Source organism: Haematobia irritans, chromosome 5, assembly GCF_050003625.1.
Source record: "Haematobia irritans isolate KBUSLIRL chromosome 5, ASM5000362v1, whole genome shotgun sequence".
Classification (NCBI taxonomy): domain Eukaryota; kingdom Metazoa; phylum Arthropoda; class Insecta; order Diptera; family Muscidae; genus Haematobia; species Haematobia irritans.
Genome location: NC_134401.1, coordinates 147,920,988 through 147,945,589, shown reverse-complemented (window position 1 = coordinate 147,945,589; position 24,602 = coordinate 147,920,988). Strand labels below are relative to the sequence as shown.

Sequence of the window (24,602 nt, the reverse complement as noted above, 5' to 3'; positions counted from 1 at the left end):
ACGAACGTTTTTAGAAAATTATATTTTTTTATTGAAAATGTCATTTAAATAAACTTTTTAAAGAAACTTTAATCGGAATAAAAAAAATTGATGAGTATGCAATTTTTAAAGAAAATTTTAAAGATATTTCCATACAAATGACAATTTTTTAGAAAATTACGTATGAATGAAAACTTTGAAGAAATTTTAAAGCAAATAAAAATTTTATAGCAAATTTCATGGAATGAAATTTTTACAGAAAATTTCGTTGGAATGATATTTTTAAAGAAACTTTCATTGGAATGATATTTTTAAAGAAACTTTCATTGCAGTGATATTTTTATAGAAAGAAATATTTATAGAACAAATCATATGAAATTTGTATAAAAAATTTCATACGAAAATTCATAGAAAATTTTATGGCAATGAAATTTCATACGAATGATATTTTGTTACTTTCATAGGAAATTTTATGGAAAATTTCATACGAAATTTTTATAGAAAATTTCATACGAAATTTTTATAGAAAATTTCATACGAAAATTTTTATAGAAAATTTCATACGAAATTTTTATAGAAAATTTCATACGAAACTTTTATAGTAAATTACATACGAAATTTTCACAGAAAATTATATACGAAATTTTTGTAGAAACTTTTATACGAACATAGAAAATTGCATACGAAATTTTTATAGAAAATTGCATACGAAATTTCTATAGAAAATTTCATACGAAATTTTTATAGAAAATGTCATACGAAATTTTTATAGAAAATTTCATACGAAATTTTTATACAAAATTTCATACGAAATTCTTATAGAAAATTGCATACGAAATTTTTATAGAAAATTTCATACGAAATTTTTATAGAAAATTTCATACGAAATTTTTATAGAAACTTTCATACGAAATTTTTATAGAAAATTTTATACGAAACTTTTATAGTAAATTACATACGAAATTTTCACAGAAAATTATTTTTTATAGAAAATTGCATACGAAATTTTTGTAGAAAATTTCATACGAAATTTTTATAGAAAATTTCATACGAAATTTTTATAGAAAATTTCATACGCAATTTTTATAGAAAATTTCATACGAAACTTTTAAAGTAAATTACATACGAAATTTTCATAGAAAATTATCTACAAAATTTTTGTAGAAACTTTCATACGAACTTTTTATAGAAAATTGCATACGATATTTTTGTAGAAAATTTCATAGGAAATTTTTATAGAAAATTTCATACGAAATTTTTATAGAAAATTTCATACGAAATTTTTGTAGAAAATTTCATACGAAATTTTTGTAGAAAATTTCATACGAAATTTTTGTAGAAAATTTCATACGAAATTTTTAAAGAAAATTGCATACGAAATTTTTATAGAGAATTTCATACGAAATTTTTATAGTAAATTTCATACGAAATTTTTATAGAAAAGTTGATACGAACTTTTTATAGAAAATTGCTTACGAAATTTTTGTAGAAAATTTCGTAGGAAATTTTTATAGAAAATTTCATACGAAATTGTTATAGTAAATTTTATACGAAATTTTTATAGAAAATTTCATACGAAATTTTTATAGAAAATTGCATACGAAATTTTTATAGAAAATTTCATACGAAATTTTTATAGAAAATTTCATACGAAATTTTTATAGAAAATTTCATACGAAATTTGTATAGAAAATTTCATACGAAATTTTTATAGAAAATTTCATACGAAATTTTTATAGAAAATTTCATACGAAATTTTTATAGAAAATTTTATACGAAATTTTTATATAAAATTTCATACGAAATTTTTATAGATAATTTCATACGAAATTTTTATAGAAAATTTCATGGGTAAGAAATTTTTAGAGAAAATTATACGGGAATAACATGATTAAACTTCATACGAAATTTCATAATAAATTTTTATAGAAAACTTCATCGGATGAATGTTTTATAGAAAATTTCATCGGATTGAACTTTTTATAGAAAATTTCATATGAATGAAATTTGTATGGAAAATTTCATAGGAATGAAATTTTTATGAAAAATTTCATAGGAATGCAATTTTTATGGAAAATTTCATACGAATGAAATTTTTATGGAAAATTTCATACAAATGAAATTTTTATGGAAAATTTCATACGAATGAAATTTTTATGGAATATTTCATACGAGTGCAAGTTTAATAGAAAATTTCATACGAATGAAATTTTTATGGAAAATTTCATATTAATGAAATTTTTAAAGAAAATTTCATAGGAATGAAATTTTTATAGAAAATTTCATGGAAAAAATATTTATAGAAAATTTCATTGGAATGAAATTGTTAAAGAAATTTTCATTAGAATAAAAATTTTATAGAAAGAAATATTTATAGCTAATTTCATACGAAAGAAATTTTTATAGAAAATTTCATAGCAATGATATTTCATATGAATGATTTTTTTTTTTAATTTCATACGAAATTTTATAGAAAATTTCATACAAAATTTTTATAGAAAATTTCATTGGAAAGACATTTATATAGGAAATTTCATTTTTTTATAGAAAATTTCATGGAAATGAAATTTTTATTGAAAATTCTATGTGAATCAAATTTTTAAATTTCATACGAAATTTTTATAGAAAATTTTAAACGAAATTTTTATCGAAAATTTCATACGAAATTTTTATAGAAAATTTCAAATTACAAACGAAATTTTTATAGAAAATTTCAAATTACAAACGAAATTTTTATAGAAAATTTCATCGGATTGAACTTTTTATAGAAAATTCCATATGAATGAAATTTTTATGAAAATTTTTAATGGAATGAAATTTTTATGAAAATTATGAATGAACTTTTTATGCAAAATTGCATACAAATTAAATTTTTATAGAAAATTTCATACGAAATTTTTATAGAAAGTTTCATGATTAGAGAATTTCATTGGAATGCAATTTTTATAGAAAATTTCATGGGTATGCAATTTTAAGAGAAAATTATACGGGAATAAAATGATTAAATTTCATACGAAATTTCATAATAAATTTTTATAGAAAACTTCATCGGATGAATGTTTTATAGAAAATTTCATCGGATTGAACTTTTTATAGAAAATTTCATAAATTTTTATGAAAATTATGAATGAAATTTTTATGGAAAATTGCATTCGAATTTAATTTTTATAGAAAATTTCATCGGAATGATTTTTTTTTTTGGAAACTTTCATTCGAATGAAGTTTTTATAGAAAATTTTATGGTAAGAAATATTTATAGAGAATTTTATCGGAATGAAAGTGTTAAAGAAATTTTCATTGGAATGAAATTTTTATAGAAAGATATATTTATAGCTAATTTCATATAAAGAAATTTTTATAGAAAATTTCATGGCAATGATATTTCATATGAATGATTTTTTTTTTTTGTAATTTTATACGAAATTTTATAGAAAATTGCATATGAAATTTTCATAGAAAATTTCATATAAAATTTTTATAGGAAATTTCATATGAAACTTTTAAAAAAAATTCATACGAAATTTTTATAGAATATTTCATACAAAATTTTTGTAGAAAATTTCATACAAAATTTTTATAGAAAATTTCATGGGAAAGACATTTTTATTTCCTATAAAAATGTCTTTCACTGGACTGCAATTTTTATAGAAAATTTCATGGGAATGAAATTTTTATAGAATATTCTACGTGAATGAAATTTTTAAATTCCATCGAAACTGTAATAAAAATTTCATATGAAATTTTTATCGAAAATTTCATACGAAATTTTTATAGAAAATTACAAATTTCATCGGAATGAACTTTTATAGAAAATTTCATCGGAATGAAATTTTTATAGATTTTTTTTGAAAAATTTCATTTTAATTTAAATTTTTATGAAAATTTCATAAGAATTATATTTGTAAAAAAAAAATCCATGAGATCATAATGTTTATAAAAAAAATCATACGAATGAAACTTTTTTCGTATGAAATTTTATTTTTTTTTTTTAATCTCATGGGTTTGAAATTTTTATAGAAAATTTCATGGGAATGAAATATTTATGGCAAGTTTTATGAGAATGGAATTTTTATAGAAAATTTCATGAGAATGGGAATTTTTTTTTAATAAACAATTTTTAAAGAAAATTTCATGGGTATGAAATTTTTATAGAAAATTTCATACGAAATTTTTTGGAATGAAATGAATGGCATTTTTTAAGAAAATTTCATGGGAATTTCGATTAAATTCGTTCGTATGAAATTTTCTATAAATTTCATTAGTATGAAATTTTCTATAAAAATTTAATTCCGATGAAATTTTCTAGAAATATTTAATTCTGATCAAATTTTCTATAAAAATTTCGTACGAATAAAATTCTCTACATAAAAACTTATTCGTATGAAACTTTTAAATAAATTTCCATTCTAATGAAACTTTTATAGAAAATTTCATACAAATGAAATTTTTATAGAAATTTCCATACCAATGAAACTTTATAGAAAATTTTTTTAATAGAATATTTCATTTTATAAATAGAAAATTTAATACAAATAAAATTTTTATAGAAAATCGCTATGTTATGCTCTGCTCCAATGAACGGACCAAAGCGCCTCTTCAGTTTCTTGAAATTACTTAAAATATCTAGCCCAAACTCTCTCCACAGGCGCGCAACTCAATGGCCATTCTGCTGTGAGGTGTTTACGTTCCTTCTGACTCGACTTAATTATTTACTCAGTTTCAAGCTCGGGCGCCATTGCAATGACAAGTTTCCCCTTGTGCAGTCTATAGGCGCAAGAGGCATGCAATGTTCTGGTCTTTCTGCTGCAACGTTTTGGCGATCCTTCTAATTCAGCCTAATTATCTATTTAGGTCCCTGCTCGGGCGCCATAGTGACGACAAATTTCCCCTTGTGAAATTTTCTATGACAAAATTTGTTATAATGTAGCCATTGTGCTTGGAATTCATTTTATTTTCGTAGAAATTTGTTAATGTGTGATTGAGTGTCCCCATATTGTTGGAATGGGTTAGTCTTACATACAGTTCTTCTACATCCATGTAGGGTTTATTGACTTTTTTCCAACTTACTTTCCCCATCCAATGTCCATAGGAATCATTTTCCTACCATATGTCGTCGCCTATGCCTTGGGATATTTGTAACCTTCAGTACCGGCTGGAAATTCTTGCATATAGTCTATACGAAAATCATGAGCATAGACCGGCTTAGTGATAAGGGGGTATGATGTCGATGGTTGTGATGTTTATTTTGTTTTAGCACCTATCATCATAACATTTTGTTTTGGTTGATGGATGGATGGGTGGCAGGCGGATACATAGGCAATAATGCCAAGAAAACCTAAAACACCAACCAGACCCCGTAATTCCATTAGAATACAAAAAATATCGCTTGTTTTCTCCATATGCCCACTAAGGGAAGTGTCATCTATGTCACAGTAGAGTTCGTATAAATGGATAGGACGGACGGACGGACGAACGGAGGGACAGACGCACTAATGGCCAAAGTGACAAATGTTTAGTTGGACTAGACATTTTGCCTACAACTCTTGAGTTGACAAAAACAAACAAAAAAGGTTGACAAAATGTTTATGGTTGTGGATGTCAGCTTGTCTGCTTTATAGCTTTATAGGGTCATGCAAAAGTCAAACACATTTGAGGAACCCATTACGATTTTCACTGCTGTTTTATTTACTAGGCGCAATGCCTCCCTATGCTCCCGGCTCTAAGAACAGTGGCTTCTTGTTAGTCTTGGCTGACAACTAAAGCCCATTTAAAACCCCAATAGGCTTTGCCATAAAAATCCTTCTAAGCCATCCATGTACGTACTCCTAGACATAATACCAACTAATTGACATCTGCATAGGCTATGCATAGTAAAGAAGAAGACTTTAATTATTTTTATGGTCATTTAATCTCTTTAAGATTTAAATAAAATGTTACGTCTTCTTTATGGAAAAAAATTATTAAAGCTTTGGGTAGAGTTGCAAATACCGATTATTTAAACATGCATGACAAAATCCCTATGGGGTAATTAAACTACAAATTGACCATTGAGGATGTTTGCTCGTAATAGGTTTGGTTTTATTAGACATTGGCCTTTAGGACCTTAAAAATTTATTTGTGATGTAATAACAAAATAATTACGCACAGTGTGTTGTGTCTTATATTGGATTAGGTTAGGTTAGATTTAGTGGCAACCCTATATTTTAGGCTTACTTGGACCATTCAGTGATACCGCAGGTGATACCACTAACTTTACAGTCTCCGGTAGAGACTGGGATACTGTAGACCTACGACACGACAAGTGAGTACATAAATATTCAGTGATGAACCCGTTCTCGTGAGTTATATCCTAGCCTACGAATGGAAATCATGTCGTTACAGTGGCGCCCGAGCAGGGACCGAGAGGCACATTGTAATAGAGAGATGATCTCTCTTCGGAAGAGGGGAAGAAATACATTCTCTGTGACGAACCTGCCCCGTACGTTAAACCGTACACGGGGAAAACTTTTTGTTACACTGGCTAGCGAGCAGGGAGCCACCGTGGTGCAATGGTTAGCATGCCCACCTTGCATCCACAAGGTCGTGGGTTCGATTCCTGCTTCGACCGAACACCAAAAAGTTTTTCAGCGGTGGATTATCCCACCTCAGTAATGCTGGTGACATTTCTGAGGGTTTCAAAGCTTCTCTAAGTGGTTTCACTGCAATGTGGAACGCCGTTCGGACTCGGCTATAAAAAGGAGGTCCCTTGTCATTGAGCTTAACATGAAATCGGGCAGCACTCAGTGATAAGAGAGAAGTTCACCAATGTGGTATCACAATGGACTGAATAGTCTAAGTGAGCCTGATACATCGGGCTGCCACCTAACCTAACCTACCGAGCAGTGACCGAGAAACACAACGACATTGAGGGATCACCGTCGGAATAGTGGAAGAAAACATGTCTTTAACGAACCCGGCCCCGTGAGTTATACCCTAGCATAAGGAGGAAACCCTGTCGAGACATTGGCGCCCGAGCAGGGACCAAGAGACACTGAAATTGTGAGATCATCTTCGGAAAAGTGGAAGAAATAAATTTCTGTGATGAACCCGGCCCCATGAGTTATATCCTGCGCAGGGAAAACCTACGTTATTATGGCACCCGAGCAGGAACCGAGAGGCACAACGACATAGAGGGATCATCTTTGGAAAAGTGAGAGAGAAAAATGTTCAGTGACGAAACTCATGAGTTATACCGTAAGTTCTGCTCCGAGAGGAGACCGGGAGACACAACCAAATTTAGGGAAAGTGGAAGAAATACATTTTCTGTAACGATCTCGTTCCCGTGAGTTATAACCCAGCCTACGGGTGGAAAACCTGTAGTTAGAGTGGCGCCCGATCAGGGACTGAGAGACAGCGCAATAATCTCCAGAGAAAAGGTAGAACACACACTTTCGGCAACGAACCCGTCCTGTAAGTTAAATCCTGGTCTACAAGGAGAAAACCTGTAGTTAGAGAGGCGCCCGAGTAGGAATCGAGAGGCTGAACCACATATTCAAGGGTTCATCATAGGAAACGTGGATGTAATAAGCTTTCTGTGACGAACCCTGTCCCGTGAGTTTTACTCTGAGCAGGGAACGAGAGACACAAAGAAATTGAAGAACCATCTTCTGAAAAGTGGAAAAAATGCGTTGATTTTTATAAAAATTTTGATTCTTTGGAGCGAATTAACCTTCTTTTCGCTCTAGGACGCATATTTAAGGAGATATGGCCAATTTAAGTTTTTCATATGAAAAATTTGATTTTTCGAGGATTTTCATCACAATTTTGAATTTTGGAGGGTGGTCACGAATTAAAGTCCTTTTCGCTCTAGGACGCATATTTAAGGAGATATTGCCAATTTAAGTTTTTCATATGAAAAATTTGATTTTTCGAGGATCTTCATCAAAATTTTGATTTCTGGAGGGTGGTCACGAATTAAAGTCCTTTTCGCTCTAGGACGCATATTTAAGGAGATATTGCCAATTTAAGTTTTTCATATGAAAAATTTGATTTTTCGAGGATCTTCATCAAAATTTTGATTTTTGGGGGTTGGTCACAAATTAACCTTCTTTTCGCTCTAGGACGCATATTTAAGGAGATATGGCCAATTTAAGTTTTTCATATGAAAAATTAGATTTTTCGAGGATTTTCATTAAAATTTTGATTTTTGGGGGGTGGTCACGAATTAACCTTCTTTTCGCTCTAGGACGCATATTTAAGGAGATATGGCCAATTTAAGTTTTTCATATAAAAAATTTGATTTTTTGAGGATTTTCATCAAAATTTTGATTTTTTGGGGTAGTCACGAATTAACCTTATTTTCGCTCTAGGACGCATATCTAAGGAGATATGGCCAATTTAAGTTTTTCATATGCAAAATTTGATTTTTTGAGGATTTTCATCAAAATTTTGATTTTTGGGGGGTGGTCACGAATTAAAGTCCTTTTCGCTCTAGGACGCATATTTAAGGAGATATGGCCAATTTAAGTTTTTCATATGAAAATTTTGATTTTTCAAGGATTTTCATCAAAATTTTGATTTTTGGGGGGTGGTCACGAATTAACTTGTGACAAACGCGGCCCCGTGACTTATACCCTGAGCAGGGAACTAGAGACACAACGAAATTAAGGATTAATCTGGGGAAAAGTGGAAGAACAGTTTCTGCGACGAACACGAGCCGCCGTAGTCTACCTGGGGAAAATCTGTAGAGTGGTCCCCGAGAGGGACAAAATATTGTAGGATTATCTTCTTAAAAGTGGAAGAAGTACATTTTCTTTGACAAACTCGGCCCCTTGCGTTATACCCTGTTGGTACAATGTCACCCGACCGAGAGATACAAAGAAATACAGAGATCATCTTCAGAAGAGAAATAATTTTTCTACGAGGAAACCGGCCCGTGAGTTATATCCTGGTCTACGGGGAGAAACCTTATCGTTACAGTGGCGCCCGAGCAGAGACCAAGAGACACAACAAAATAAGGAAAAAAATTTCGGAAAAGTTGAAGAAATATAATTTGTTTTGACTAACCTGAACACCAGCAGTTATACCCTAGTTTACAAGGAAATCGGCGAATTAAAAACGTATAGAATCAATCACTAGAAAATCTGTTTTTCTGTGCAAGTTCTAACATAACAGGTTGGCTGATAAGACCCCGGTCTGACACACAGATGGCGTCGCTAGTATTAAATGCATATTATTTTTGTATAGTACCAACCTTCAAATGATTCGTGTCAAAATTTGACGTCTGTAAGTCAATTAGTTTGTGAGATAGAGCGTCTTTTGTGAAACAACTTTTGTTATTGTGAAATAAATGAAAAAAAAAGAATTTCGTGTTTTGATAAAATACTGTGTCTGAAGGGAAAAAATACGGTGGAAGCAAAAACTTGGCTTGATAATGAGTTTCCGGACTCTGCCCCAGGGAAATCAACAATAATTGATTGATATGCAAAATTCAAGCGTGTTGAAATGAGCACGGAGGACGGTGAACGCAGTGGACGCCCGAAAGAGGTGGTTATCGACGAAAACATCAAAAAAATCCACAAAATGATTTTGAATGACCGTAAAATGAAGTTGATCGAGATAGCAGAGGCCTTAAAGATATCAAAGGAACGTGTTGGTCATATCATTCATCAATATTTGGATATGCGGAAGCTCTGTGCAAAATGGGTGACGCGCAAGCTCACATTTGACCAAAAACAACAACGTGTTGATGATTCTGAGCGGAGTTTGCAGCTGTTAACTCGTAATACACCCGAGTTTTTCCGTCGATATGTGACAATGGATGAAACAAGGCTCCATCACTACACTGCTGAGTCCAATCGACAGTCGGCTGAGTGGACAGCGACCGGTGAACCGTCTCCGAAGCGTGGGAAGACTCAAAACTCCGCTGGCAAAGTAATGGCCTCTGTTTTTTGGGATGCGCATGGAATAATTTTTATCTATTATCTTGAGAAGGGAAAAACCATCAACAGTGACTATTATATGGTGTTATTGGAGCGTTTGAAGGTCGAAATCGCGGCGAAACGGCCCCATATGAAGAAGGAAAAAGTGTTGTTTCACCAAGACAACGCACCGTGCCACAAGTCATTGAGAACGATTGCAAAAATTCATGAATTGGGCTTCGAATTACTTCCACACCCACCGTATACTCCAGATCTGGCCCCAGTGACTTTTTCTTGTTCTCAGACCTCAAAAGGATGCTCGCAGGGAAAGAAATTGGCTGCAATGAAGAGGTGATCGCCGAAACTGAGGCCTATTTTGAGGCAAAACCGAAGGAGTACTACCAAAATGGTATCAAACAATTGGAAGGTCGTTATAATCGTTGCATCGCTCTTGAAGGGAACTCTGTTGAATAATAAAAACGAATTTTGACAAAAAAAAATGTGTTTTTCTTTGTTAGACCGGGGACTTATCAGCCAACCTATTAACATTAAAAAACTACATCCATATTAGTTTTGCCATCATAATGACTCAAGCTGAGTTTTAAGAATTTCATGATGACACCCTAATAAAATTAAATATTATTTCTCTTATCTTTAGCTATTCCACTGTAAAATATCAACATTTTGCTGAAATGTATGAAATTAATCAAGATTTAATTTTTTTTCTTTCTCTTTTTTTTTGGCTGCCATCATCTCTGACAAAATCTCAATATCAAACAAACGTTTTCATCAACTACATATCCACCTACCATGTAAACACACACACACACGAACATGCAAACGCCCACTTCCGTACATTTGCAAACATCCTGTGAATTTTGAACGGTCTATAGTTGTGTGATGTTACACTGGAAGTTGGTGGGGAAACGTTACATGCCCATAAAGTGGTTTTGGCTTCAGTCTCACCCTATTTCTATGCCATGTTCAATGGTAAGTGTTTTTTTGTGAATATTCATACTAGAATTGAAAATATGATAGCACACACTTGCACATACAAACAGTTTTTAAAGTGCCTGCATTCCCTTACACACATCTAAGCGTAAACGATAGGCTATGCTTAAATTCCTGCGAGTGTGCTATGTGTCAGTGAGTGAGTGTGTGGTAGTCATATGGTAAATCCTTATCTACTCGCAGCCAGACACACTTCTAAAATATTGCTTTAATATACTCTTCCTATTATATTTCATGATTACCACCATAAATCTTCCAACACCGAACCTTGATGCTCCCTTCTTTGCTGTCCTCCTTGCCCTGCCATGTGATCCATGTTCATCTATGGATTTATTCACCAGATGATATGTTGGAACGAACCCAGGGCATTGTACGTTTGCATGACATTGATGTCGTTGCCATTAAACATTTAATCGATTATATTTATACGGGAGAAATAACCATAACCGAACAGAATGTTCAGGTCCTATTGCCTGCCTCGAGCCTCTTGCAAATGCATTCCGTAAGAGAGGCCTGCTGTAAATTCCTACTACGTCAATTGCATCCATCAAATTGCCTGGGTATACGAAGTTTTGCAGGTGAGATTGCAATACGATTGCAATGCAATTAGGAAATTGAAGTGAGCATTTTTTTTAATGAAATATTTTTGTTTCATTTTCAGATGCCCATTCGTGTAAGGAATTGCATACCAGATCACACAAATATGCCCTACAGAATTTTCAACAAGTTGTTGGTACAGAGGAATTTTTACTTTTACCATTTGAAGAGGTAAGTTGGAAAGAAAACGATACCGTACTAATTGCAATTTGGGGTCGGTGCAAGCATTTGGGCGTGGGTAAAATTGTAGGCGCCTCGAAAAAAAGTCCCCATGGAATAAAACCACTGAATCACAAATGATCTCACTATGAAAAAAAGTCTAAGTCGTTTCCCCAAAAACAAATAAATCCCCAAAACCCTACGACTATATGAGGGATGCCTTTTACATTTCGGTATTAGAGAATAATTGTTAGGCTAGAAACTATATAGATCTTTAGACGAAATCTTAGCCGATCGCTCACATAAAGTTCATGTCTCCTCGATAGTATAGTGGTTAGAATCGCCGCTTGTCACGCTGGAGACCGGAATTCAAATTCCCAGTGGGGAGCTACTCTGATTGAGCCACATATTTACATTCTGAACGCATCAACAGTTTCTTCAGGTGTCAAAAAACGTTGACCGCTCAATTTAGTTTTTATAATACGGGGCAATAAAATAAAATAATTCGGTGCCAAGTTAGGACTATACGGCGGATAGACCATCAAATCGATATTTTGAGTGCTCAAAAATGCAGTTGAAAAATGTTTTTTCACGGTCAAATGGTCATGTAATATTGAGTTTATGCCGCTTCCACTAATACCTAAAGTTGTCTCAATCTCATGGTAGGTCACATGGCGATCAGTAGGGAGCCACCGTGGTGCAATGATTAGCATGCCCGCCTTGCATACACTTGCTTGAGGGTTCAAACCCAGTTTCGACAAAACAGCAAAAATGTTCACAGGTGGATTATCTCACCTCAGTAATGCTGTTGACATTTCTGAGTGTTTCAAAGCTTCTTTAAGTGGTTTCACTGCAATGTGGAACGCCGTTCGGACTCGGCTATAAAAAGGAGGTCCTTTGTCATTGAGCTTAACACAGAATCGGGCAGCACTCAGTGATAAGAGAGAAGCTCACCACTGTGGTATCACAATGGACTGAATAGTCTAAGTGAGCCTGAAATATCGGGCTGCCACTATACCTAACCTAACCTGACGATCAGTTGGCGCACAGTATCAATGATCTCCGGAACAACAGCTTATTTTGGGCGACTTTCATGAAATTCGTCGTCTTGCAGTTAACTACACACAAAAAATTTTTTCTCTGATTCAATCACCAAATTAATTGATCCAATTAATTTTTTAATTGAAATGTCTTCAATCACGAAAATGATAGTATCAATCACAGTTTTACTTGGGCATAGAAAAAATCCTTGATTAAAAAATTAATTGATTTTTTCAGCAAAATTCAATTAATTTTTTAATTGATTCAATTAAAAATTTAATTGATGTTGATTGCAAAACGCAATTAATTTATTAATTAAAAAATGTAACTATTTTTAATTACTTAGTTAGATTGGCTTAGAGTTTTTATTTGGATTAACAAATGATTGTTTGAAATACATTTTTAATTAAAAAAGTAAAAAAACAAATCAGCACTTTTTTTAACTGAATTAGTCTTCCGAATTTGATTAAAAAGTTAATTGTATCAATTAATTTTTTAATTAAACATTTTAAAAATTTCAATCATTGACTTAATTAACTTAATGTTTCTATCATGATTAAAAAGTTAATTGTATCAATTAATTTATTAATTGAAAAAATTTTCAACTTCAATTAACTTTTTAATTGGAAATATTTTGGTGATATTTTTTCTGTGTACGACCACACTTGATTTCACCATACCAACTGATCCTTGATGGAGCTTGATCGCCCAAATTTTAATTAAGTTCATCGATGCACTAAAGGGTGATACGGTCAAAATTTGGTCAAGGGAGAACGCGTGTAAATCGGTGAAATCGTTTATTTAAAAAATCAAATTAAATTCCTTTTTCAAGTTCAATTAGTATAAAATTCAGGAAAAATATTCAGTTAGGCTTTCGCTCTTCCAAATCCGAATTGCCGGGCCTCACGCTTGACACCTGCCATCAGATTTTGTACAGCCACCTTGTCCACCTTCTTCGCCGCAGAAAGCCAGTTTTCCTTGAACTGCTGTTCGTCCTTAGCAGTTTTTTGGTCTTCTTTAGGTTCCGCTTGACAATAGCCCAGTATTTCTCAATTGGGCGGAGCTCTGGCGTGTTGGGAGGGTTCTTGTCCTTGGGAACCACCTGCACGTTTTTGGCGGCGTACCACTCCATGGCCTTTTTACCGTAATGGCAAGATGCCAAATCCGACCAAAACAGTACGGAACAACCGTGTTTCTTCAGGAAAGGCAGCAGACGTTTATTCAAACACTCTTTCACGTAAATTTCTTGGTTGACAGTCCCGGAAGCTATGAAAATGCTGCTTTTCAAGCCACAGGTACAGATGGCTTGCTAAACCAGATATTTCTTTGCGAACTTTGACAGTTTTATGTGCTTGAAAATATCTGCTACCTTTCCCCTTCCTTTTGCCGTATAAAACTCCTGTCCCGGAAGCTGTTTGTAGTCGGCTTTGACGTAGGTTTCGTCGTCCATTACCACGCAGTCAAACTTCGTCAGCATTGTCGTGTACAGCCTCCGGGATCGCGCTTTGGCCGTCGTATTTTGTTTATCATCGCGATTTGGAGTCACTACCTTCTTGTAAGTCGATAGTCCGGCTCGTTTTTTTGGCTCGATGCACGGATGTAGACGATACACCCAGCTTATTTGCGGCATCTCGGAGAGAGAGGTTAGGGTTTCGCTTGAAACTAGCGGCAACTCTCTTTGTCGTCACAGCTGCTTCCGGTTTTCGATTTCCCCCCGATCCAGACTTCCTGGCTGTCCACAAACGTTCCCCTAACACTTTATTTAAATTTGTAACGGTTGATTTGGCAACTTTTAGCGATTTTGCCAGCTTTGCGTGCGAGTAGCTCGGATTTTCGCGATGCGCGAGCAAAATTTTGATACGCTGCTCTTCTTGCTTGGACGGCATTTTGACAACTGAAGAGTGAATTCCAAAATCAAAATAGGAGCAAAATTCTACACACACACACCTTCTGAATGAGGGGTGTTCAGGTTTTTTAAATGCAAAATTGAAAGAAATACGTCAAGTTTATATTGACCGAATTTTGACCGTATCACCCTTTAGATCAGGTACATTTTTCTTGGACTGTTTTACTGTGCTGTCGATTCAGTTTCCCGGACTGTGAGTTCCGTTTTCTGCAAATAGACTGATGTCCTGTCATCCTTCTTACCGAGGTTTGAGTGAGCTCCAACGGTTGACCCCATTTTACCAATAACGGAAGCTTCAGGTATTACAACTACATATTTCTTTGAATTCAGTTCTCCTAGCCTGCAAGTCTTCTGTATTGTAAAATCAGTCATTCGATGTTTATAACCTGGATTAAAGTTCACAACTGGGTGAATGTGCAAGCTAAAGTGTAACCATCATTATTGGTCAATTGAAGACCGAAGAGGCCGTGTACTGAGATCTGGGTTTAGGATCTGCCTAGGAAGGTCTCTGTAATTTATCTCCATATCAATGTCTCAGTAACTGAAGTATACATCATCCTAAGTAGTAGCATCTGTGGTGGAACTACGGAAAATCTACGCGTGAGAACACAAGCCTGGTTTGCTTAAAGGAACTGTAGATTTATGTTTTCATCGAAGTCCTAAACCTAAAGATTATCCAAAGAGTCAGCATATGATCTGAAGTTTTGGTAGTATAGATCTGGTAAAATTTCCATCTGCAGATCCAGCCACCTATGTTAGCTTAGAACTCAAGATCGAAGTCACAGCGAAAATCAACAGTACAATCAGTTAGACAAGATCTCTCCTGCAAACCAATGTCTCAGTACGTTCTCGTAAATTTTCAGGCTGAAGTTCCAATGGTAGAACTGGGACTTGAGTGATTAAACTTCTAACTCACGGTACCTGAACTTAGCTGATGACAGACTACTATTTTGAACAATGTAATCTTTGTGGCGGGACTGAAGTCTAGGACTTACAAGGAAAGCAGAAAAATTCGCTCGAAAGGAACTTCATCTACAATTCCCATTGCGTAATCTGCAAACCAAAATCGCAGCACAGCGTCTGCTGACTGATGCTCCAATACTACGGTGTGACCGGAAGTCAAATGTCTGAAAAATCTGAAAGGAAAATTTCAGACTTGCATGGATGGATAAGCACATTCCAAAACGGATAGATCTCTCGTGATTTTTTTTAGCTCTAGACCCCTGTTTTAGTAAAAATCTTAAGACCCAGTAATGAGACTCGAATCTTGCGAATGTTTATAGCAGATCAAAATCATCAATCCAACTTTCAAAAATTTGTAAAGCTTTCTTCGAACATCCATATTAATTTCCATTTTCTCTTCCTCTTTTCCAGGTCAAAGATTTAATATCCAACAATTTACTGAACATTTCTTCGGAAGAGAAAGTATTCCATGCCGTGCTCAATTGGATAAAACATGACATTGATGAGAGACAAATCCATATTGCCGAATTGATGAGTCATGTTCGTTTGCCACTGGTCAGCCGTGATTTCTTGATGACTTGCGTGGAGACAGAGACTCTTATTCGAGAGGATTCACAATGCAAGGAATTACTGCTGGAGGCAATGAAATATCATCTGCTGCCGGAACAACGAAGTTTGATGAGTAGTCAGAGAACTCATGAACGTAGACCAGATGGTATGAAGCCGTATGTGTTCGCCGTGGGTGGTGGCAGCCTATTTGCCATACACAATGAATGTGAAGTTTATAACCCACGCTCAAATGCCTGGTCCAGTATAGCGCCTATGCTATGGCGTCGATCAAGATCAGGTGTTACGGCTCTACACAAAAGCCTTTATGTGGTGGGAGGCTATGATGGACTGAATGATTTGGCCACTGCAGAATGCTACAATCCTTTGACCAATAAATGGACTTATATCACTCCCATGGGTACCAAACGATCCTGCCTGGGTATATGTTCTTTCGATGGATTGATTTATGTTTGCGGTGGCTATGATGGCGCCTCATGCCTTAGCAGTACGGAACGCTATGATCCCTTAACCTCAATATGGAGTTCTTGTCCGGCTATGAATACCCGAAGGCGTTATTGCCGTTTGGCTGTTTTGGATAATTGCATTTATTCCCTGGGAGGTTTTGACTCGACCAATTATCAATCCAGTGTTGAGCGTTTTGATCCTCGTGTGGGTCGTTGGTATGCTGTACCCAGTATGACATCACGACGCAGTAGTTGTGGTGTGGCTTCCTCCGATGGTTATCTCTATTGCATTGGAGGCAATGATGGTACCATGTGTATGTCCAGTGGTGAGCGATTCAATTTACGCCGCAACAGTTGGGAACCCATAGCTGCTATGCATTCACGACGTTCTACCCATGAGGTTGTGGAAGTTGATGGCTGCCTCTTTGCATTGGGCGGCAATGATGGATCCTCATCGCTCAACTCTGTGGAACGTTATGATATACGCCTTAATAAATGGACCATTGTTAACTCCATGGTGGCTCGTCGTAGTTCTGTCGGTGCGGCAGTGCTAGATTGCTTCCATTTGGAAAGAGGGCTGGTACAGACTACGAACTTATGACCCCCACTAAGTTCGATAGCTGAGACCTTTGCCAATGCCGCCACAGGGGGAACGCTATCAAAGAGTGCTTCACCAACTGCCACCAATGGTTTGACTAATGCCGCCACCACATCTTCGAATTCCGTAACATCTGCCTTGTCTTCGTTAACAGTATCATCGACATCGTCGTCATCATCATCAGCTGGGTCGTCGGGTAATGTGGCCAACACCAATCCCATTGTGCCGGGTAGAGCTGTTAGTGGCCGTAGTATTCTAACAGGAGATCTATTAAATGTTGTCTTGCCCACAAATTACACGCTAAGCACATCCGCCCCATCGTCTTCGACTTCAACTCTAAGGCGTCATAGAGATCGCAATCCTGCTCCTGAACCTAGCCCCCGTACTGAGCGACCCAATAGTGATGAGGGTGGAAAACCATCTACGGCCTGATACATGTATTTCAGATAAGATTCGCCAATAGACCTACAGTTTTGACGACACACTGCCTATGCTGCACCTTCAGGCTATCGAATCTTCCTCTATCTTTGCTGTAGGCCCTCCTCTGCCGCTACCACCATCACCAATACCAAAAATACTTTTGTCTGAAGGAGCAGTTTGCAAAATACTGGTATCTTATTAGGGAATTAATATAACGAACACCACTGCTCTACACTACACTGACACGAAACACTAATTCACCACAATGGGGCTCATCTAAATAAATGCGTATTTGCGTGGTACGTTACGCATTTACGCCACAATTTAGGGAATAGCCTTTAGTTCCAACATTAATACCGAACATTATACACATTTGAATATTTGTGGAATTGATCCATTTATAGAATAAAATACAAGAAAATTATAGAGATTTGAAAACTTTATGAAACGCATACATATTGGCCCCCTGGAAAACACACCTTGCAATGCCATCATCGTATAATAATGATGACGTCCTAGATTTAAGAGTTCGTGTTCGATTTCTTACATGACATGACGTATTGAAAGAATTACAGAATGATTGAATGAATTTATAAACTTAAAACTAAACTACCACAACCCACTTAAAATTTTTTTTATTGAATATAGTATAAATTTTTGCTCTTATGACCATTTTTTATAATACTTTTTAATGGAAACAAAATTAATTGATATATGATAAACAAAACAAACAAAAATATTAAATTAAACAACCACTATTCATTAATAACATACACCTATAAAATACAAATTACATAAAATCTCTATACTCTACATATACATTTAATTGATAAAAAAAAAATTAGCAAATACTTAAGAGATTTGCAATAATGATATCGTATTAAGTAAACACAAAAATTATTCATAATTTATTGATATTTCAAATAAAATATTGAAATGTTCGGAAATTAAAATTTTTCTATATAGCATTTTTAATTTAAGACTCCACAACACAATGTTCGGAAAACGAATTGGGAGAAGGGGTTCGGAGTTCTAACTTAGCAATACATATGCCAAATAGAAAATTTTGTTTTTATTGAAAATTTTGTTAAAACTTTGTTTTTATTGAAAATTTTGTCAAAATTTTAGTTCTATAGAAAATTTTTCAAAAATTGTATGTCTATAGGAAATTTTTCTATAGAAAATGTTGACAAAATTTTGTTTCTATAGACAATTTTCTCAAAATTTTATTTCTAGAAGAAATTTTGTGAAATGTTTATTTCTATAGAAAATTTTGCCAAAATTTTATTTCTTGAAAAAATTTTGTGAAATTTTTATTTCTATATAAAATTTTGTCAAAATTTCATTTTTATAGAAAATTCGGTAAAAATTTTATTTTTATAGAAAATTCGGTCAAAATTTTATTTCTATAGAAACTTTGGTCAACATTTTATTTCTATAGAAAATGTTGTCAAAATGTTATTTCTATAGAAAATTTTGTAAAAATTTTATTTGTAACGAAATTATTTCTATTGAAAATTTTGTCAAAATTTTATATTTATAGAAAATTTAGGCAAAATTTTATTTCTATAAAAAATTTTGGTAAAATTTTATTTCTATAGAAAATTTTGAAAAAAAATTATTTCTATAGAAAATTTTGTAAATTTATTTTATAGATTTTTTTTTTCAATATATTATTTCAATATATTATATTGTCCCTATTTTATTCCTATAGAAAATTTTATCCAAAATTTTCTAAAAATTTTATTTCTATAGAAAATTTTGTCAACATTTTATTTCTATAGAAAATATTGTAAAACTTTTATTTCCATAGAAAATTTTGTCAACATTTTATTTCTATAAAATATTTTTACAAAACTATACAAAACTATATAAACTATATATTTTATTTTAATAGAAACTTTTGGTCAAAATTTTGTTTCTATAGAAAATTTTGTCAAAATTTTATTTCTATACAAAATTTTGTCAAAATTGTATTTCTACAGACAATTTTGTCAACATTTTATTTCTATAGAAAATTTTGTCAAAATTTTATTTCTATACAAAATTTAGTCGAAATTTTATTTCTAAAGAAAATATTTTCAAAATTTTATTTCTATAGAAAATTTTGTCCAAATTTTAGTTATATAGAAAATTTTGTCAACATTTTATCTATATAGAAAATTTTGTCAAAATTTTATTTCTATAAAATATTTTTACAAAACTATATTTCTATAGACAATTTTGCCAAAATTTTATTTCTATACAAAATTTTGTCAAAATTTTAGTTCTATAGAAAATTTTGTCAAAAATTTATCTCTATAGAAAATTTTGTCAAAATTTTATTTATATAGAAAATTTTGTCAAAATTTTGTGAAATTTTTATTTCTATAGAAAATTTTGCCAAAATTTTATTTCTTGAAAAAATTTTGTGAAATTTTTATTTCTATATAAAATTTTGTCAAAATTTTATTTTTATAGAAAATTCGGTCAAAATTTTATTTCTATAGAAACTTTGGTCAACATTTTATTTCTATAGAAAATTTTGTCAAAATGTTATTTCTATAGAAAATTTTGTAAAAATTTTATTTGTAACGAAATTATTTCTATTGAAAATTTTGTCAAAATTTTATATTTATAGAAAATTTAGGCAAAATTTTATTTCTATAAAAAATTTTGGCAAAATTTTATTTCTATAGAAAATTTTGAAAAAAAAATTATTTCTATAGAATTTTGTAAAAACTTTTTTTTTTATAGATTTTTTTTTTCAATATATTATTTCAATATATTATATTGTCCCTATTTTATTCCTATAGAAAATTTTATCCAAAATTTTCTAAAAATTTTATTTCTATAGAAAATTTTGTCAACATTTTATTTCTATAGAAAATATTGTCAAACTTTTATTTCCATAGAAAATTTTGTCAACATTTTATTTCTATAAAATATTTTTACAAAACTATACAAAACTATATAAACTATATTTATATAGACAATTTTGCCAAAATTTTATTTCTATACAAAATTTTGTCAAAATTTTATTTCTACAGACAATTTTGTCAACATTTTATTTCTATAGAAAATTTTGTCAAAATTTTATTTCTATACAAAATTTAGTCGAAATTTTATTTCTAAAGAAAATATTTTCAAAATTTTATTTCTATAGAAAATTTTGTCAAAATTTTAGTTCTATAGAAAATTTTGTCAAAATTTTATCTATATAGAAAATTTTGTCAAAATTTTATTTTTATAAAATATTTTTACAAAACTATATTTCTATAGACAATTTTGCCAAAATCTTATTTCTATACAAAATTTTGTCAAAATTTTAGTTCTATAGAAAATTTTGTCAAAATTTTAGTTCTATAGAAAATTTTGTCAAAAATTTATCTCTATAGAAAATTTTGTCAAAATTTTATTTATATAGAAAATTTTGTCAAAATTTTATATTTTCAGAAAATTTTAACGGAATTTTTCAAAAATTTTATTTCTATAGAAAAATTTTCAAAAATTTTATTTCTATAGGAAATTTTTCAAAAATTTTATTTCTATACAAAATTTTATTTCTACAGATAATTTTGTCAAACTTTTGTTTCTATAGAAATTTTTGTCAAAGTTTTATTTCTAGAGAAAATTGTGTCCCTATTTTATTCCTATAGAAAATTTTGTCCAAATTTTATTTCCATAGAAAATTTTTGTCAAAATTTTATTTCTAGAGAAAATTTTGTCAAAATTTTATTTCTATAGAAAATTTTGTTAAAATTTTATCTCTATAGAAAATTTTGTCAAAATGAAAATATCGTTTTCTAAGGGAGGATTCATTGAAGTTTTATATCTTTTATACACATCATGGAATAATCTTTAGTTTGTTTTAAAATTATCATTTTATTATATTGAATTAATTTTTTATGCACAGAAAAAAAATGTCACGAAAAATTTTCCAATTATAGTCTTAACTGAAATTGAATTTTTTAATTGAAACAAAAATCAATCACAATTAATTTTCTAACTGGATCAATTAATTTTTTAATTGATACAAATTTTCACTAAATTCATGTGATCGGTTTTAACCGGTTAACCGATTTTGAATAAAATAAAAAACCAAAACCCAGTTTAAAACAAGTAAGGAAAGTCTAAAGTCTCGGGCGTTGCCGACTATATTATACCCTGCACGACTTTGTAGATCCACATTTTCGCCATATGAAATCCGTCAAATGTGTTGGGTGCTATATATAACGATTTCTGTTCCCCTATAAATGCATTTCAATCTGACTCGACCTGGACAAAATTTGTTAGACTTCCAAAAAACTGTAGACTTAAAATTTCAGTCTAATCCCTTGGGGTGGAACACAATGTTAGTAAAAAAATATGGAAAACATTTAAATCTGAAGCAATTTTTAGGCAACTTTGCAAAAGTGTATTTATGTTTATCGGTCAATAGCTATGTATTGCAAGTATAGGAAAATTAAAGTTATTTTTAATTTTCGACGTTTTCGACGTAACAGTGGCGATTTTACAAGGGAAATTTGGGTATTTTGACCATTTTTGCCGAAATAAGAAACACATATATATGGGAGCTATATCTAAATCTGAACCGAGTTGAACCAAATTTGGTATGCATAGTTACAATATTATTTCTACTCCCTGTGCAAAATTTTTCCTAAATCGGATTACAACTTTGACCTCTGTTATCATACGAGTGAAAATCGGGGGAAAGATATATATGGGAGCTATATATAAATCTGAACCGATTTCAACCAAATTTGGCACACATAGCTAAAATATTGATTCTACTCCCTGTGCAAAATTTAAAGCAAATTACGACAAAACTCTGCCTTCTGGGTCCTTATAAGTGCATATCGGGCGAAAGATATATATGGGAGCTATATCTAAATCTGAATCGATTTCAACCAAATTCGGCACACTTTGCGACACTATCAATTGCACTTCTTGTGCAAAATTTAAGGTAAATCAGGCTGAAATTCTGGTATCTGGACCCTATTAGTAGATATCGGTCGAAAGATATATATGCGAGCTATATCTAAAACATTTCTTCCAAATCAATAGGGTTCTATTCTGACTCAAAATACATGCTTGTGCCAAATTTGAAGTCGATTGGACTTAAATTGCGACCTAGACTTTGTGTTCACAGACAAACGGACGGACAGACGGACATGGCTAGATCGACTCAGGGGCCGACCCTGAACAATATTGCCAAAGACACCATATGTCTATCTCGTCTCCTTCTGGATGTTGCAAACATATGCACTAACTTATAATACCCTTTTCCACAGTGTGGCGCAGGGTATAAAAAATGGAATTTTCAGATAAACCGAAAACTCACTTTTCAAAAAAAATCGGTTATTGGGACACCCTAGGTGAGGCCCATAAGTGACCCCAAATCCAAAAGCAAAACTTATTTTGCGTCCTAGAGCGAAATTGAGGTTAATTCGTGACCACCTACAAAAAAATTAATTTTCGATGAAAATCCTCAAAAAATATTTATTTTTATATATGAAAAACTTAAATTAGCCATATCTCCTTAAATATGCGTTCTAGAGCGAAAAGCAGGTTAATTCGTGACCACACCCAAAAAATCAAAATTTTTATGAAAATCCTCAAAAAATCAAATTTTTTATACGAAAAACTTAAATTGGCCATATCTCCTTAAATATGCGTTTTAGAGGGAAAAGAAGGATACACAGAAAAAATTTCACGATATTGTTTCCAATTAAAATCTTAATTGAGTTTTGAAAAATATTCAATTAAAAATTTAATTGATTCAACAATTTTTGTAATTGAAATAAAAATCAATCACACAAATTATTGGATCAATAATTTCATGGTTGAATCAGAAAAAAAAATTCGTGACCACAACCAAAAATCTAAATTTTGATGAAAATCCTCAAAAATCAAATTTTTTATATGAAAAACTTAATTGGCCATATCTCCTTAAATATGCGTCCTAGAGCGAAAAGAAGATTAATTCGTGACCAACCCCAAAAAATCAAAATTTTGATGAAAATCCTCAAAAAATCTAATTTTTTATATGAAAAACTTGAATTGGCCATATCTCCTTAAATATGCGTCCTAGAGCGAAAATAAGGTTAATTCGTGACCACCTACAAAAAAATTAAATTTCGATGAAAATTCTCAAAAAATATTTCTTTTTATATATAAAAAACTTAAATTGGCCATATCTCCTTAAATATGCGTCCTAGAGCGAAAAGAAGGCTAATTCGTGACCACACCAAAAAAACAAAATTTTGATGAAAATCCTCAAAAAATCAAATTTTTTATATGAAAAACTTAAATTGGCCATATCTCCTTAAATATGCGTCATAGAGCGAAAAGAAGGCGAATTCGAGACCACCCCCAAAAAATCTAAATTTTGATGAAAATCCTCAAAAAATCTTATTTTTTATATGAAAAACTTAAATTGGCCATATCTCCTTAAATATGCGTCCTAGAGCGAAAAGAAGGCTAATTCGTGACCACACCCAAAAAATCTAAATTTTGATGAAAATCTTCAAAAAATCAAATTATTTATATGAAAAACTTAAATTGGCCATATCTCCTTAAAAAACTCTATATTTTATAATTTTGGCCATATCTCCTTAAGTATTCGACCTAATTCATGACCATTCCGAAAAAATCAATTAAAATCGATTAAAATCCTCAAAAACTTTAATTTTTTTTTATATAAAGAACTTACTTTGGCCACATATCCTTAAATATGCGCCATAGAGGAAAAAAATAAAATTTCGATTAAAATCCTCAAAAACTTGGTCTTTTTATAGAACAAAAAGGAGGTTGCTTCCTGGGCATTTAAGGTTTTAATGCGATAATGGACATCTCTGAAATGTCCTTCAATGTCAGTTTTATCATCAGTATACAAATACTTTCAATGATCGGAAATTTATATTTCTATACAATGACAAACTTATAGGAGGGCACAGTAAAGTACTACAAAGAAATTCTACAAATTTTTGAAAATATTTTGTAAAAAAATGTTTTTAAAGAAAAAATGCAATAAC

General features: G+C 32.0%; 1 protein-coding gene across 1 annotated transcript in view; it reads left to right on the top strand.

The window, feature by feature from the left end:
• The window catches only part of LOC142239078 (kelch-like protein 17), a 115,469-nt gene extending 96,930 nt beyond the window's left edge, over window positions 1-18,539 (top strand). Inside the window, exons 5-8 of the mRNA XM_075310841.1 lie at window positions 10,772-10,868; window positions 11,231-11,467; window positions 11,551-11,657; window positions 15,967-18,539. Of these exons, the coding sequence (XP_075166956.1) occupies window positions 10,772-10,868; window positions 11,231-11,467; window positions 11,551-11,657; window positions 15,967-17,169 (1,644 nt within the window). The 3' untranslated portion in view covers window positions 17,170-18,539. The remainder of the gene's footprint in view (window positions 1-10,771; window positions 10,869-11,230; window positions 11,468-11,550; window positions 11,658-15,966) is intronic.
• Window positions 18,540-24,602: the final 6,063 nt, after the last annotated feature.